The sequence below is a fragment of the Myotis brandtii genome, unplaced genomic scaffold (assembly GCF_000412655.1).
Source record: "Myotis brandtii unplaced genomic scaffold, ASM41265v1 scaffold709, whole genome shotgun sequence".
NCBI classification, from domain to species: domain Eukaryota; kingdom Metazoa; phylum Chordata; class Mammalia; order Chiroptera; family Vespertilionidae; genus Myotis; species Myotis brandtii.
Genome location: NW_005370782.1, coordinates 568,517 through 584,279, shown reverse-complemented (window position 1 = coordinate 584,279; position 15,763 = coordinate 568,517). Strand labels below are relative to the sequence as shown.

The following is a 15,763-nucleotide window of genomic DNA, read 5'->3' as shown; positions in this document are numbered from 1 at the left end:
TCATCTGCTGATGGGCACTTAGGCTGTTTCCAGATCTTAGCTATGGTAAATTGTGCTGCTATGAACATAGGGGTGCATATATCCATTCTTGTTGGTGTTTCTAATTTCTTGGGATATATTCCAAAAGTGGGATTACTGGGTCAAATGGGAGTTCCATTTTTAGTTTTTTGAGGAATCTCCATACTGTTCTCCAGTGGCTTCACCAGTCTGCATCACCAGCAGTGCACGAGGATTCCTTTTTCTCCACATCCTCTCCAGCACTTGTCATTTGTTGATGATAGCCATTCTGACAGGTGTGAGATGGTACCGCATTGTCATTTTGATTTGCATCTCTCAGATGATTAGTGACTTTGAGCATGTTTTCATATGTCTCTTGGCCTTCCTTATGTCTTCTTTCAAAAAGTATCTATTTAGGTCCATTGCCCATTTTTTGATTGGGTTGTTTATCTTCCTTTTGTTAAGTTGTATGAGTTCCCTGTAAATGTTTGAGATTAAACCCTTATCGGTGATAACATTGGCAAATATGTTCTCCCATGCAGTGGGCTTTCTTGTTGTTTTGTTGATGTTTTCTTTTTTCTGTCAGAATATTTGTAAGAAGAGAGTCCTTACAAATATTCTGAGAGAGGCCATGAAAGAGCAGGAATAGGGGTTAGGATATTACACAAGGAAGAGAGGGAAGGGAATAACTATCTGCCTTAGAGAAAACTCATTCTACTGTTCTATTGTGCGACCAAGCAAAGCCAGTCATTTAGCCATACAAATTTTTGTGATGCAGTTAATAATAAAAATAATAACTAATATTTACTACATGCTTATGTATAAAAAATTGTTGAAGTGCTTTCTATTTGTTATCTATTTGATTCCCCCAACAATGGCTCTAGAAATATAAGCACATTCATTTTACATATTGGAAAACTTATCTGGCAACATGGCAGACTAAGTTAATATAGCCTACTTGAGAAGTATTGGAAAAAAGATTTAATATGTAAAAGAGCCAAAAAGAAATAGATTCCCCAGGTACCTGGAACAAAAAAGAAAAAAAAAAGAAAGAAACTTAATGTCAGAATTACAAAAATTGTTTCTGTGGAAACCCAAGAGATGTGTTCACAATTCAGTTAAAACACATGAGCTGGGAACTTGGGGTTTCCACACCATCTCCAGACATGATATTTGGACTTGCCTTCCTCCTAATGTGGACAGAGAGGGTAGTAATGGGAGCCTAAGCATTTTCAGATCTTTATTTATTCTTTTTTTTTTCAGAACAGAATTATTGACTATTTTACTTTTAAATCTTAATTGTTGAAAGTATTACATATGTCCCCTTTTTTCTCCCATTGACTCTTTATAACCCACTGGGGTCCCCTGCCCCAGGCCTTCATCACCCTATTGTCTGTGTCCATGGCTTATGCATATATGCATACAAGTTCTTTGGTTAATCTCTTCCCACCCACCCAGCCACCCCAGCTTTCCCTCTGAGATTCAACAGTTCCATGCTTCTATGTCTCTGAACCAATTTTGTTCAACAGTTTATTTTGTTCATTAGCCTTTAAATTTTGAGAAGTAAAGTATGCGTATTAAACATTTAAGAAATATATTAACTATATTACAAGAAATAGTATAGATAACCCATTTGATGGAGAAGAGGGAAAATAAAGAAAACTCAATCTATACAAAGGAAGATTGGAAAAGAGATAAAGAAAAAAGAGAGTAAATTTTTTAAAAGAAATAGCACAAAGCTCAAATATAAGTATAAACTGACTGAATTTATCTGTAAAAAGATAACTTCTCAAATGGAATTTTAAAATTAAGCTGTGTGTTTATGAGATACACATATAGCATTAAGATATTTAAAATGGGACTAGAAAATGTATCAACAAAAAATTGACCTAATCAATCTAGTGTAGCTGTATTAATATCACATAGAATATATTTAAAGGAAAAGCATCTAAAACATAAGCTTGCTAGCAAAACTGAATGAAACAGTTTATTGGTAGTATAAAACTCCCAAAATTAATGTACCCAACAAGAAAGGCTCATATGGGATAGCTACAAAATTGATTATGTAATAAGCCATAAAACAATTCTCAATTAAATACTAAAGACTGAGTATACAGTCCATGTCCTCTGAACACAATCCAGTAACGAAAATTAAACTCATATGACTTATCTTTGGAAGATTAAAAAATATTTCTATGTAATTGATGAGCCAAAATACTAACCAGTGGATCATTTATGAAATAACTATATGACAATAGTAGAAGCATTATATATATATAACTTGTATGATGTGACTAAAATGAACTGAAAGGAAAATGAATAACTTTAAATGCATATGTTCAAAAAGAAAAAAAGGAAATTATGTTAAAATAGACAAGTGTGGTAAGAAACAGACAAAATATTTAAGACCGGAATAAAAAAGAAAATGAGGAAGAAATACACAGGATGGAAATATTCTCTTTCTACAACTGAGCCATGAATTCCTAGGTGTATGTGTTATTGTTATTTATTTCCTTCACTTATGTTGTGAATATTCTCGGTATGTATGCAATAGTTGATAACAATGAAAATTATTAAACTACATATCCAACTTAATAAGTTACAAAAGTAGCTTCAGAATGAATACAAAGAGAATAGAAGATGAATCTAAACATTACAAGAACAGAAATAAACAAAATAGATAACAAAGAAACACTTTGGAGTCAATAAAACAAATGCCAGGTACACCTCTTACAGTACTGATTTTATAAAAGATAGAAAGTATAAAATGATGATAAAAACAGCACTAGCATTTCTATATCCTAATATGATTATTTGAATAATTTGGTGGTACTAAATTAGAACATTTAGGGGAAAAACTTTCTGGGAAAAAAATATCAAAATTGACTCAAGAAGAAATGTTTGAAAAACATGGATAGAATTATTATATTAAATAAATTGATTCAGTTGTCAAATTGCTATCCTAAGAAAATAAAGATGGTTTTAGTAGCAAGTTTTGCTAGTCTTTCAAGGTATAGCAGCATTTATTTCATGCAAACCATTGCAGAGAAGTGACAAAAAGGAAATTTCCCAACTTACTTTATGAGGCTGATTTATTATTGATGCCCAAATTGCTCAAATACACAGTAATCAAAGGCCATTAAAACACAGATGCAAAAATCTTATATAATTAGTAAACATATGAGGAAATCAAGGTCAAGAAAGTTTCTGTAACTTCCTCAGGTTTCCATAGCTACTAGTGTAGTGGACCAACATCTATCTCAAGCCAATGACTGTGCTCTTTGGAAGAAGGACAAAAGCAGGACCAATAGCAACACTTGCAAATGAGATGGTGTTTACATTTGGTGTCATTACTGCTGGTTTCCAACTCAGTACTCCCTGGCATTGGACCCTCAGCTGCCAAGTGACAGGGAAACCTTGAACTTAGCATATATCCTGGATACCTCAACACAAGTCCCTGTCCTGCTTCCCTGACTGCCACCTGCTCTGCCTGGCAAGGCATTTTTTAATTCCCATAAATTGTGAGATAAGTATTATCACTTTCATTTTAAGGATGAGGTGAACAATTCTCAGGGAGTCAAGGAGTACTGATAAGAAACAAGCTTTGAGAGGCAGTAAGAGGTGGAGCTGAGGTTGTAATTCAGGCCCATTTCACTTCAACACTTGTCCATGTGGCTTGCAAGGGCCCCTATTCCTGAGCAATAGTCCAGAGCACCTGTGTGCATGTGAGCCTACAACATCTGGATTGAGCCCAGAACAGACAGGTGTTCTCACCAGCCTTAACCCTCCATGTTATCTCTCTAGTATCATGCTAGGAATATGGCCCAGGTCTGATCTCCTGATTAGTCCCATACCTAGCTCTTGTGAGTCCCTTTTACTGGTCCTGAATCCCATTACTGGAAGAAGGACCCACAGTCTCCTAGACAAACCAACCCTTACTTAGAAGGGAAAATCCTGGAAGCATGCCAATAGACCAGACTCCTAAACAGGGTCCTAAACCCAGATAGAAAATGCAGGGTTCTAGAATCTCTTTTAGACTTGGTGAATTGTATTCCTCACTCTGCTTGAGTTTCTATAACTCCTGCCTGATAGATAGAAGCTTCCATCATGACCTGTAGTAACAATATAAAACATAGTATCTCACCTCCCCTACCACATATACATATACATATACATATACATATACATATACATACATACATATACATATATGCATATATAATTTTATTGTTCAATTACAGTTTACATTGACTATTAATTTGTATTAGTTTCAAGTGTACAGCATAGTGGTTAGAAAATCATATATTTCACAAAGTGATCTCCCTGATATTTCCAATACCCACTTGCACCTCACATAGTTATTATAATATTATTGACTACGTTCCCTACGCTGTGTTTTAGGGAAGATATGTTCCCTGGATTGTATCTTTCTACTTTAAAACTAAAGTGATGGCTTTCAGATGAAGGTTTTCATAGCAAACATGGGAAGGTTTCCATGCACCACACATAGTTATTACAATATTATTGACTATGTTCCCTACGCTGTGTTTTAGGGAACATATGTTCCCTGTGACTATTTTGTAACTACCAATCTGTACTTCTCAATCACATCACCTTTTTCACCCAGACCCCCAACTTCTGTCCCCTCCAGCAGCCACCAGTCTCTTCTCTGCCAGCTCCCCTCCTCCTATATTAAAGCCCCATGGCAGCAGGAATTTTTAGCTGAGTTGTTCACTGCCTTATTTCCAGAATCTGAAACAATGCTTGACACATAGTAGTCAATTAATATTTATTTAATTTTGAATGGATCTACTTTGGTTGTCCCACTGTTGGGTCCACGCTGAAGAAACACGCTGAAAGCAAGGACAAAGCTAGGTAGCGTAGTACCAGGCAGGCTATTGTTGCCGTATATGGATACTAGATGGTTATCCCTTCTTGCATTATTAAGCCAGATGGAAATGTTCAGAGACCTTACTCCTGAAGGGCTTCCTAGACTGAGATTCCCAGTCAGCTCCACCAACTCCTCACGGGTGAGTGGGGACTGAGGTGGAGGGGCACCTGGCATGCTTGTCCCACTGCCAACAGTGCTAATGGGGCCTGTGTTGCTGACCCTCTGGCCTCTCGCTTCAGGCTTTACCGCCTTTTCCTTCTTCGGAAGAGATACCTGAGCTTCTTACATACATCTCTTGAAAGAAAATAGAAGAGCTAACATTTGATAGTTTCCACATGGCCAAGCCGTTTTCCTTCATGTAGAGGCCAGTATCTCAGGCCTTCACTTTGAGGGTGCCTAGGAAGACCTCCAACACAAAGAAATGGACACTATCCTCTTCAGCATTAATGTTAGTTGCCCATGCAATGAATTAATGTGATGGCTTGTCAAGGGTGACACTTAATATACCTGCTGTATAGTGGCCATATTTCATTTACTTTTTGAGACATGGGCTCTAGGGAAATGGGCTTTATGAATTTGAGAGGGAGCTGATGGATGCTACTTATCCACCCAGCACCTGCACAGAAAACAAACAAACAAACAAACAAAAAACTTTTACATCCATCTTCTAAAACTGAAGAAGTAAAGTGATAGTTAAGTTGGTGAAAAGTAGATCAATAGTTAATTTAACCATAAAGTGAGGGTAGGTTCCCTGTCAGAGCCTCAGAAATTGTGGTAACATTCCTCTAATCTCTATTGCTTTCCTCTTAGCATTTTTTTTAAATTTTAGGGGTAGGAAAGGCAAGAGAGAGAAAGAGAAAAAAAGGGAGAGGGGGAAGGAGAGGGAGAGGGAGAGAGAGAGAGAGAGAGAGAGAGAGAGAAACATCAATGATAAGAGAGCATCATTGACTGGCTGCCTCTTGCACATCCCCTAATAGCGATTGAGCCTGAAACCCAGGCATGTGCCCTGGTCAGGAATCAAACTGTGACCATCACTGTACCACTGAACCACACTGGCTGGGCTCCTCTTAGGTTTTTATAGCAATGAGTATTTGCACTTCAAACCAATTACCATATTTTAAAATATAAAAAAGGAATAGTGTAGGAATATATCAATAGAGGATGTTTACTTTCTCTTAAATCCAAACTATATTCAGAATATTAGATGGTGTCCCATGCCCCTGGGGAAGCAGCCACAGTATTTCAATTCCCTGGCACAATAGAAAATGTTTTAACTTGTCTTAACATTCAGATATTCAAATGAACATGTATTGTTTTGCTGATGTACATGGAGATTGGGGAGTTTGCTGATAAGACCTAGGAAATGTGGGCTTTTGAAAGATGACAATGACAAGAAGAAGAGAAGAAATATAAATAATGTTTAAATGTCAAGGGTATAGAAATTTATAACATTTAATGTTTTGGGAAAAAATTCTATAAGAATGACAAAATCACTAACATTGAGAGAGGTAGAGTATATTAATTTCCATATGAAAGGGGCACAGATACATTGTCTTAAGTGAAAGCCTCAGCAGTGTCTGTGCAGGATGGAGCTACATTTCACAACATCCACTGCACCTTAGAATCACCTGAGAGTTTTCAAAACTATGCAGGCTACACCTGAAGCCAATTAAATCAGAATCACTGGGAATGAGACCCAGACAGAAGGTGTGTTTTAAAGCTCCCCCCAGTGAATCTGAGGAGCCAAATTAAGAATCCCTGACCTAGATATTTGCAGCTTACTTGTATCTTCTTTCATTCAGCAAGAACTACAAAGCTTCTACCTCATGCCAGACAGTGTACTAAGCAACACAAATGAAAATATGGATCAACAAACAAAATATTATGTTACCCCCTGTGATATCAGTCTAAAAGTAAAGGGTTATGCAAGTTGATTATACAAATAATAAAATTAAGTGTAATGAGAAAAATAATAAAGACACCTGTATTTATTGTTTACTATATCTTAAAGCTATGCTGGGTGTTAAACATGGATCCGCTCCCTTAATCCTCTTATTGCCACCTCACTATGGAGATGAAAGAACTCAGGTTTACAGCAGTTATATAACTTGCCAGATACAACAATGATAATTTAATGGAAGATATGGGACTCACATCAAATAGCCCCCACTCTTAACTATATTACCTTATGGAGGTAGTGATTAAACGCTAAAAACAAAACAAAACAAACACAAAAGGAAACTAATAGCTCAGCCAGAAGGGGAGAAGGGTGTTTTGGAAAGCCTCATAAATGAGACAAAACTTGCACTATGTAAAACTTTCACAGGATTTTTTTCAGGGGGAAAATAAAAGCTAAATTGTGTTAGGATGGAATCACATTTCTAAAGATGGGACATTTTATGCATAGTTGAGCAACAAAGGATAATTTGTAAGATAGTGAAGCTGAGGCCCAGGGGAAATTTGTTTTAGGATCAGACTCTTCCCATGCTCCCAGTTATTCCTGGAGTACTGGAACAAACATTACAAATGACTGCATCAAACAGGATGGTTTTGCCACTGGACTATGATGGATACATAGTAATGGACTTTGCACCTACCAGTTCCTCATTGTTCAGTGATGTCCTAATCACCATAGCCAGGGAGAGTCCAGATTTCCGGGCAGCCAGGGTCTAAAACAGAATTATGAATTATTGGTACATGAGGTGACTGCTCAGCAGAATGTAAAAATGTAAGAATGTAAACTGTTGTTCATGTTTGCTCAATAGGGACCTGCCATTTTCAGTAGTCAGCCAAGTCATCTAGAACGAGGAATCATAGAACATTAAAGCTGAACATTAAATCATCAAACCCAACTCCTACATTTTATAGATGAGATCACTGAGGTCCGGTAAGGCAGGGTAATCAGCTATGGACTCCAGACTAGAAGAGGCTTTTAGAATTTTTCTCCCCAAGGTGGTCATGAGCACATTCTTTCATAAAACATGACCATTGGCACGGAGCCAGCTGATGTGTGTGATGACCCTGAATCCTAATTGGTGCTAGAACATTCTTGAGTTGTTCACAGTTCCCTGGAATATTCTGCCAAATCTAGCTAAGATATTTTCTTCCATGGGTCCATTTTATCAATTGAGGACCATTCTACTCAGAGGTTTTTTCTTCACTCAAGCCTGGTAACTTAGGTGATTTTAAATAAGAGTCAAGTCCCTTTAGTTTCCCCTGTAAAATAGAACCATTATACTGCTTCTACTTGAAACATATGTAACACTAGAGGCCCAGTGCACGAATTTGTGCACAGGTGGGATCTGGCCAGCCTGGCCCCAATTGGGGTGGATTAGGGCCTGGCCTGTCAGGAGGAGGAGATGGGAGGAGGTTGGCTGGCTGGCCCGCCCCCTATTGGGGTGGGGGGGCGATCAGGAGCAGGGCCAGCCGGGGGTGAGGGGCTTCAGGCCAATGGGGTGGGAGAGGCCGATCAGGGGCAGGCCAACTGGAGGGAGGGCCCTCGGGAGGTTGGCTGGCCAGCCCCACCCCCAGATTGGGTCAGTTCGCTGGCTGCAGTGGGTGTCATAGTGACCGGTCATTCCAGTCATTATAGCATTCCAGTTGCTGGCTTTTTATTTATATAGATAATAAACTCAACAGTACTATAGGAATCTTTGGAAATCAGAAGTTCTATATGGGAATATTAGATCTGCTCTCCCATTAAAAGCTACAGGAAGTCATAGTAGAGTAATGCATCTGGTCATAAATACATCTCCTTGTAGCTACAAAGTCAGGCATCCAGATCAAGTTCAGCACAATCCTAAGTGAGGAAGGAGTCACTCTACCCATCTGCACTGCTACTGTGTAAACCTATTAGGGCCTACATCCAATGCTTTATCTGAGATTATCATCCATCTCTGACACCTACTGTCCCTAAAATAATGCTTTACCCTATTTTAGTCTGTACCTGTTTATAGAAGTTGGTCTGTCTTTCACAATTGAACCAGATGTTAAGTTCTTGGAGAACCCAAACATATAATTTTTGTATGTCTCTCTTTATTTTCCTTATCTTGCCCACTTTTATTCCATGAATAAGTGTATTGTACAATTGAGAAAATTGGCAAATAGTAATTAAATAAATAATCACTTACCATGGCCTGAAGATTCCATGTGTCAGAGAAAACAAAGTATAAATAATTAGACATAAGAAAGGTGAGAAAAGAGTATAATGATGTTAAATAAACCTAACACTTTAAAATAACATCCACACTACAATGGCAGTATTCTGAGCTAATAGGACAGACATAGCATGCTTTTCAGTAAAAGATCGTCCCAGTCATGATTGTATCTTTCTACTTTAAAACTAAAGTGATGGCTTTCAGATGAAGGTTTTCATAGCAAAATTAAAAATTACTGATATCACCGTGGCTGGTGTGGCTCAGTTGGTTGAACATCATCCTGTACACTGAAAGGTCATGGGTTCATACCCAGGTTGTGGGTTTGATCCCCTGTTGGAGCACATGTGGGAGTCAACGGATTGATGTGCTCTCACATCGATCTTTCTCTTTCTCTCTCTTCCTCTACTTTCCTCTCTCTCTCAAATCAATAAAGGCATGTCCTTGGGTGAAGATTAAAAAGAAGTTACTGATATAAATAAATTTTGGTTTCTCTGGGAAAAAATATATTTTCATGTCATAAACTATTAAGAATATGCCTCCAGAAAAAATGTGAAGACATTGTGGATGTCAGAAAACACTCTTTGTTATGCTGATGGGCTATTTGTTTTCATAATATAGCACAGAACATTATTAATTCTTTGCATCTCTAGATGTTCCCCAGTATATCTCATTATAGGAGAGCTTGAGTTACCCAGAGTTATGTTCAGGGCTAATGAAAGTTACAATGACTTGGGAGCCATGGTTTTCTTTAGGCAGTGGAAGAGTTTATTCATTTGGCTAGAGTTGATATTAACAGAATAGAATAAAAATGATTCATATTATCGGCTTACTTTATAAGTATTAACGTCTACTGAGTTAAGGTGAATAAATTCAAAGCAAGCCTTGAACTGCAAATTAAACTTGTGGTCATTCATAACATGGAACACATCCAAGCCAGTTGCAGCAGCTTGCTTGACATGCTGTGCGACTTCTTTTTGCTCAATTATAGGGTCATTTTAACTCCATTTGTAATTTCAACTAATATTGAGAGCTGTCAGAAGGTGAGAGTTATTTTCCCCATCTAATAGATTTTAAAGAAATAATAAATATAACACTTGCTAGAATCCAGCTTCTTATATGTTCTATTCTATGAAATATTTACAGGTCAGTTATTTAATGAGAAGGACAATATGGCATCCAATAAAGACAAAGAGAACACATGCAATCAAAGAGAATTCAACAGGAGTGACTGACTTACCACATCTCGTACAATAGGCAGAGTTTTTTTCCTTCTGAGATCTGGCATACTGTCAATACCATAAAGTCCCCACGCAGCCCTGACGGAGGGAAAAAGAAATAATTTCAATGAGTAATTGACTCCCTAGAAGAGAATTCCAGTGTTCATAATAAAAAAGCTGTGAAAAAGATTAAATAGAGCCCTGGTCTGGTCGGTTAGTTGGAGCATCGCTGTCTACACTGAAAGGTGGTGGATTCTATTTACAGTCAGGGCACATACCAGGCTGTGGGTTTGATCCCCAGTTGGGGCACATACAAAAGGCAACAGATTGATGTTTCTCTCTCTCCCTTCTTCTAAAATCAATAAACTATGACCTTTCCAAAGAGGAGAGACTCTAGCTACCACACATAGTGATTATTTCTCTTTTTGGATAGTTTCATTCATTGAAACTTTAAAATATATACAGCCTGTTTTGATGTATTGTTTTATTTTCAGTATAAGAGGTAGGATAATAAAAATTGTTAGGTGTATGGATCTTTGCACAAAACCATTTGATGCAATTTTGGTCTGCTTGCAATGGTACATACACACACACAAATAAAATATATATTATATTATATATATATAATAAAAATGCCATTGTATACAGTGTGCTTAATTTTCACAGATTAAACTGAAAAGTGGCACCTCAAGGATATCCATTGAAAAAATTAGTGATTACGCTAATACAAGAATGTCTACTTATCTTAATTTATCCATGGATAAATGCACAGATTAAAATAATTTGTTATACAAGAATGTTCACTGCAATATTTTTATAATAGCAATAATACAACCTAAATATTCAGCAATAGCATATTGATTAAATGAGTTATTATATATTATACAATGGGAAGAGCCCAATAATTACCACAACATTCTATAGTCCAGTTTTCCACTGAATGAAATAAATCTTTGTGTTTATATGAAAAAATACTCATAGTATATTATGTAAAAGAAACACACCACAATTCTGCATGTTAGTAAATTTAATATGATCCCATGTGTTTATATAGACATAGAAAATATGTAGAGCAATATTCATCAAACTGATAACTACAGTTATCTCTGTAGAATAAAATTAGGTGAGAGAAAATAGAAGACTCTTACTATGTTATAAATTTGGTTACGGTCAATGTTTTTCTAATAAGCATATGCAATTTAAAATAAATTTAAAATATATTAATAGTTATGCTTATTAAAATGAGTTTAATACATTGAATTTAATTTTTATTCCATCAAAACTAGTTTTTTTATGCAACCAAAATGGTGCTAAAATACAGATGATAGCGTCTCCTTATGCTCACCTAACATACAAAATTTTGCTAACCTCCACTTTAGAGTCAGCCTTTTTTAAAATTGATTTCAGAGAGAGGAAGAGAGTAAGAGAGAGAAATAGAAACATCAATGATGAGAGAGACTCATTGATCAGCTGCCTCCTGCACACCTGCATTGGGGATTGAGCCCACAACCTGGGCTCTAACAGTGACTAGAAATCTAATAGTGACTTACTGATTCATGGGTGGACACTCAACCACTGAGCCACACTGGCCAGGCTAGAGTCAGCCTTTTCACTAGGAACAACACAATTCATAACTCTGGTTGTTAGCTGGGCAGTTCTGTCATTGGAACAGGCTACCACAACATTCTATAGTCCAGTTTTCCACTGACACAGAGATGGCCTCTTTGCTCTTGCTGCTTGGTTTAATGAAGCGAGACCTTTGTCTTACTGGGTTTTTCTTAGTAACCATGGTCTTATCTCCAGTATTCTAGTTGCATTAATTATTACCTTGGTGATCTTGGATAATTTATTAAATGCATCATACAACCCATGTAAAATATTAATAAAAGAAAAACATCAATAGAGATAAATGGGTAATAAGTAGTAATAATGCCATAGCTTATATGCTTAAAAACAAGGATCAAATGTGGTGATAAATGTAAAATGTTAAACCCACCTCCCATGAGTAAGATGGATGTTAATGATGAACAAATTATGCTTAAGGTCAGGCACTCCAACTAAGAGTTCCCTTTAGCTTACATAGAGCAGTACAGAAAAAAAATATTGTGGGGCAGAGATTATGGAAAAGGAAAGAAAAAAGAGAAGGAAAGGAGGAAATATAGACTGGAAAACAGTGTACGTGGTGGGAGGAGGTGACATTTAAGATACTGCCCAACACCGATCCTATGAGAAAGGACTTAACTAGTAAATAGTTTCCATCATTGCCAGAATAATGCCAATTAACATTCTCTAGGCCAAGTGCTATATTAGTCACGTGACAGCCAAAGGTCAAGAATTGGCATAACAAAAGAGGAATCATTGGCAGCATGCTCTTATGAACTGCAAGAAACTGCAGAGTGGAGCAGAAAGAGATAGTAGTGAATTTTTATTTTGTCTTCTCAACACCCATCTTCAGAAAATGAACCAACCTCTCTATGAGTGTAACTTCTTGCTTCCCTCCTAAGCTCTCTCCACATTCTTCCCCTCTCCTTGCCAGTTCATGTTTGACCCTCTCACATTCCAAATATTAAATAAAAGGGAAAAGGATTATTGAGGGGGTTTTTGTTCACAGAAAGAAAGGATTTTTCCAGTATTATTTGCTCTAATCTAAGGCTTAGATTCCAAACAGTTTCAACTTTTCCCCCTCTGTGAACAGAAATAATAATAATGGCATAAAGTATGCATTAATAAATGTCTTTCTACATTATTTGGAAATCATACTAACTGCCCTCAAGTGTTTTGAAATATTTTGACTCCTAAATAATGTGAATTTAATAACTATGTAAAGAAACACTGGATTGTGATAATGGTTGAGAAAGTGATTTATACACTACAGAGTGTTATAGGAGTTGTGCATTTTCTTTCCATCAATAATGGTTTATTTTCTTTATGTTTCCTTCTCATGGAACTTAATTCAAATTCACAGGTACACCGAGAGAATCTTGAGCAACTCTGTAGACTCACAAATTCAGGAATCAGTTGAACCTATACTTTGTAATTTATAAAATTGCAATGAAGTAAAAAAAGTTCTTTTAACTTTCCGGTAACCACAGAAGTGTTCTCTATCAGGTTGTGTTTTCCTATAATTTTACATTTTCATCACTCCTCAGAGAAGTTAATATAAACAAATACTTTCATGAGCTTATCCATCAATTAATAAGCTTTTCTTTCAACCCTGTATCTTAAAAAAATAAGTCTGCCCTTCTCATGGGTAGAGAAGAGCTTGGTAAATACTGCAAAGTTCCACAAAATGTAAAATATATGTGTAATATTTATTAAGAGACTCCCTAACCAGAAGAGATCTGGGACAGATTAAATAACAAAACATGGTGAAGACTGAAAATATCAGTAGATAAAGAAATCATTGACTTTCCAGGCTAGAGTTAAAGTTCAGGGATATATATCCAAGAACTTAAATACAGAAGAATTTAGCTAGACCAAATGGTGAGAAGGTGAGGAGTCATCCACACAGGTAATAGAAGACAAGTAACTCTGATGGTAAGATCGGATTCTCTGAAAGCTGTTTGATTTCATCCCTTTGCTGTATAGCTGATTAGATTAGGCTGTTCCTAACTGTAGCCAGCAAACTAGTCAAGCCTAGCTAATATTTATGCAAAGCTTAAAAGGAACCACATATAATGTTAGCAATTATACAATCTTTACATGTATTACGTCATTTAATTCTCAAAAATCCAGTGAGATATAAATACAATTATTTCTCTCAATTTTTAAATGAGGAAATAGAAGCATAGAATAATTTAGAATCATCCCCAAGGTCATTATCTAAGTGAGAGACCAGTGGCAGGATTTGAACCTAAGCTCTATGGCTTACCATACCCTACTATTGACAGGATTGACAGGTCCCCCAGGCGCCTCCAGCTCAGTGACAGAAACTCCCACCCATCCGTGTGCCCCATCTCAATCACAGCTTAAAACTTAACCAACATCCTCCCAGACACCTCCCTCTGGTCTGTGCATTGCTCCCACATCCAGCTGATGACCACGGACTGTCAATCCACCACCACCTCTCTCAGACCCTCGGTTTCTCTCCATCCAGACCTCACTCCCTCCAGCCTGCACAACCTCTCCTGCCTCTGCTGGCCTCCAAGCCTCCAGGCTGTCTGCTCCCTGACAGGGCAGAGCTTTAGAAAATGCAAACCTGACCTTGCTTTTCCTTGCTCAAAACCTTCAGTGCCCTCTAGATGTCCTCAGGATTAAGTTAAAACTACAAGGTGACTCCTGAGGCTCTCCAGGCCCCACCCCCTCTCCCCCACAGAGGGCGCCTCTGCCTGGAGCTGGCCAGTGCCTTTTCGGTGACCTTTCATCCTCCAGCTCCCACAGAAAGGCACTTTTCTCCAGGTGGAGGAGGGCTCCCTCCACCTCCCATACAGGCTAAGTGGCTCTCTGTTCCCAGTCCGTCTAGAGCAGTGGTTCTCAACCTTGGCTGCACATTAGAATCACCTGGGAATCTTTTTAAAATCCTGATTTCTGGGCCTCATCCTCCAGAAATTCTGTTTCTTTGTTACTAATGTTGTGGCCCCACCCCATAACAAAGAAACAGAATTTCTGGAGGACGAGGCCCAGAAATCAGGATTTTAAAAAGATTCCCAGATGATTCTAATGTGCAGTCAAGGTTGAGAACCACTGATCTAAAGGATATATATTCTGTACTTTTCAAGATATTTGATATTTAGATAGAGGAGTTACAAGTTGATTTTACTAAGTATATTAATTATTATTTTCATCTAAAATTGATCTGAAAATACACTGAATGTATATAGATTGGAAGAGAATTCTCAGAAGGCACCAGGAGCGTATTGCAGAAATCTATCAAGCAGATTTTCCAAAGGTAGATCTTTCTGATATTGAGACAAAGGTGTGCTATTTCCACAAGTGGATGGTTGATGGTTAATTAGTCATATTCTTAGACCAGCTAATTTTCATTAGAAATCAGAATTGGTAGACACTGTTTATATCCAAGGGAGTTTTTAAGTTAATTGAAGACTATAGGCCTAAAAGAAAACAAATCATAGTGCTTCTGTTTATTTCAGTGTCTGCAAGACAATTATTGGGCAGGACTATATAACTAATCTTTTTTTTTTTTTTAAGCATTGTGGAGCATTAAGGCAAAGAAAAAGATTAATAATAAATCACTCTAAATCCCTCTCCTATAATCCTTTAGCTGTGTTCTCTTTCAGACTTTTAAAAATAACTCTATTTATTTAGTTACTTAATGGTAAACATAAAATACTCTATTTTGCTTTTTATTTTGGCTTACCATTATATCATTTTCATACATTTTAAAAACATTTTCATTGTTGAAAGTATTACATATGTTCCTTATTCACCCCCATTGAACTTTTCTAGCCTGCCCCTGCTCACCACCCTGCCCCAGACCTTCATCAGCCTATTGTCTGTGTCCATGGGTTATACATACAAGTCCTTTGATTGATCTCTTCCCA

General features: G+C 37.2%; 1 protein-coding gene across 1 annotated transcript in view; it reads right to left on the bottom strand.

Annotated features, from left to right (window-relative positions):
• UNC13C (unc-13 homolog C (C. elegans)) overlaps positions 1–15,763 on the bottom strand; it is a 557,952-nt gene that overhangs the window by 323,400 nt on the left and 218,789 nt on the right. The window contains exons 5-7 of the mRNA XM_005882381.2: positions 10,283–10,361; positions 9,019–9,024; positions 7,486–7,557 (exon numbers count right to left, since the gene is read on the bottom strand). Coding sequence (XP_005882443.1) covers positions 7,486–7,557; positions 9,019–9,024; positions 10,283–10,361 — 157 coding nt within the window. The remainder of the gene's footprint in view (positions 1–7,485; positions 7,558–9,018; positions 9,025–10,282; positions 10,362–15,763) is intronic.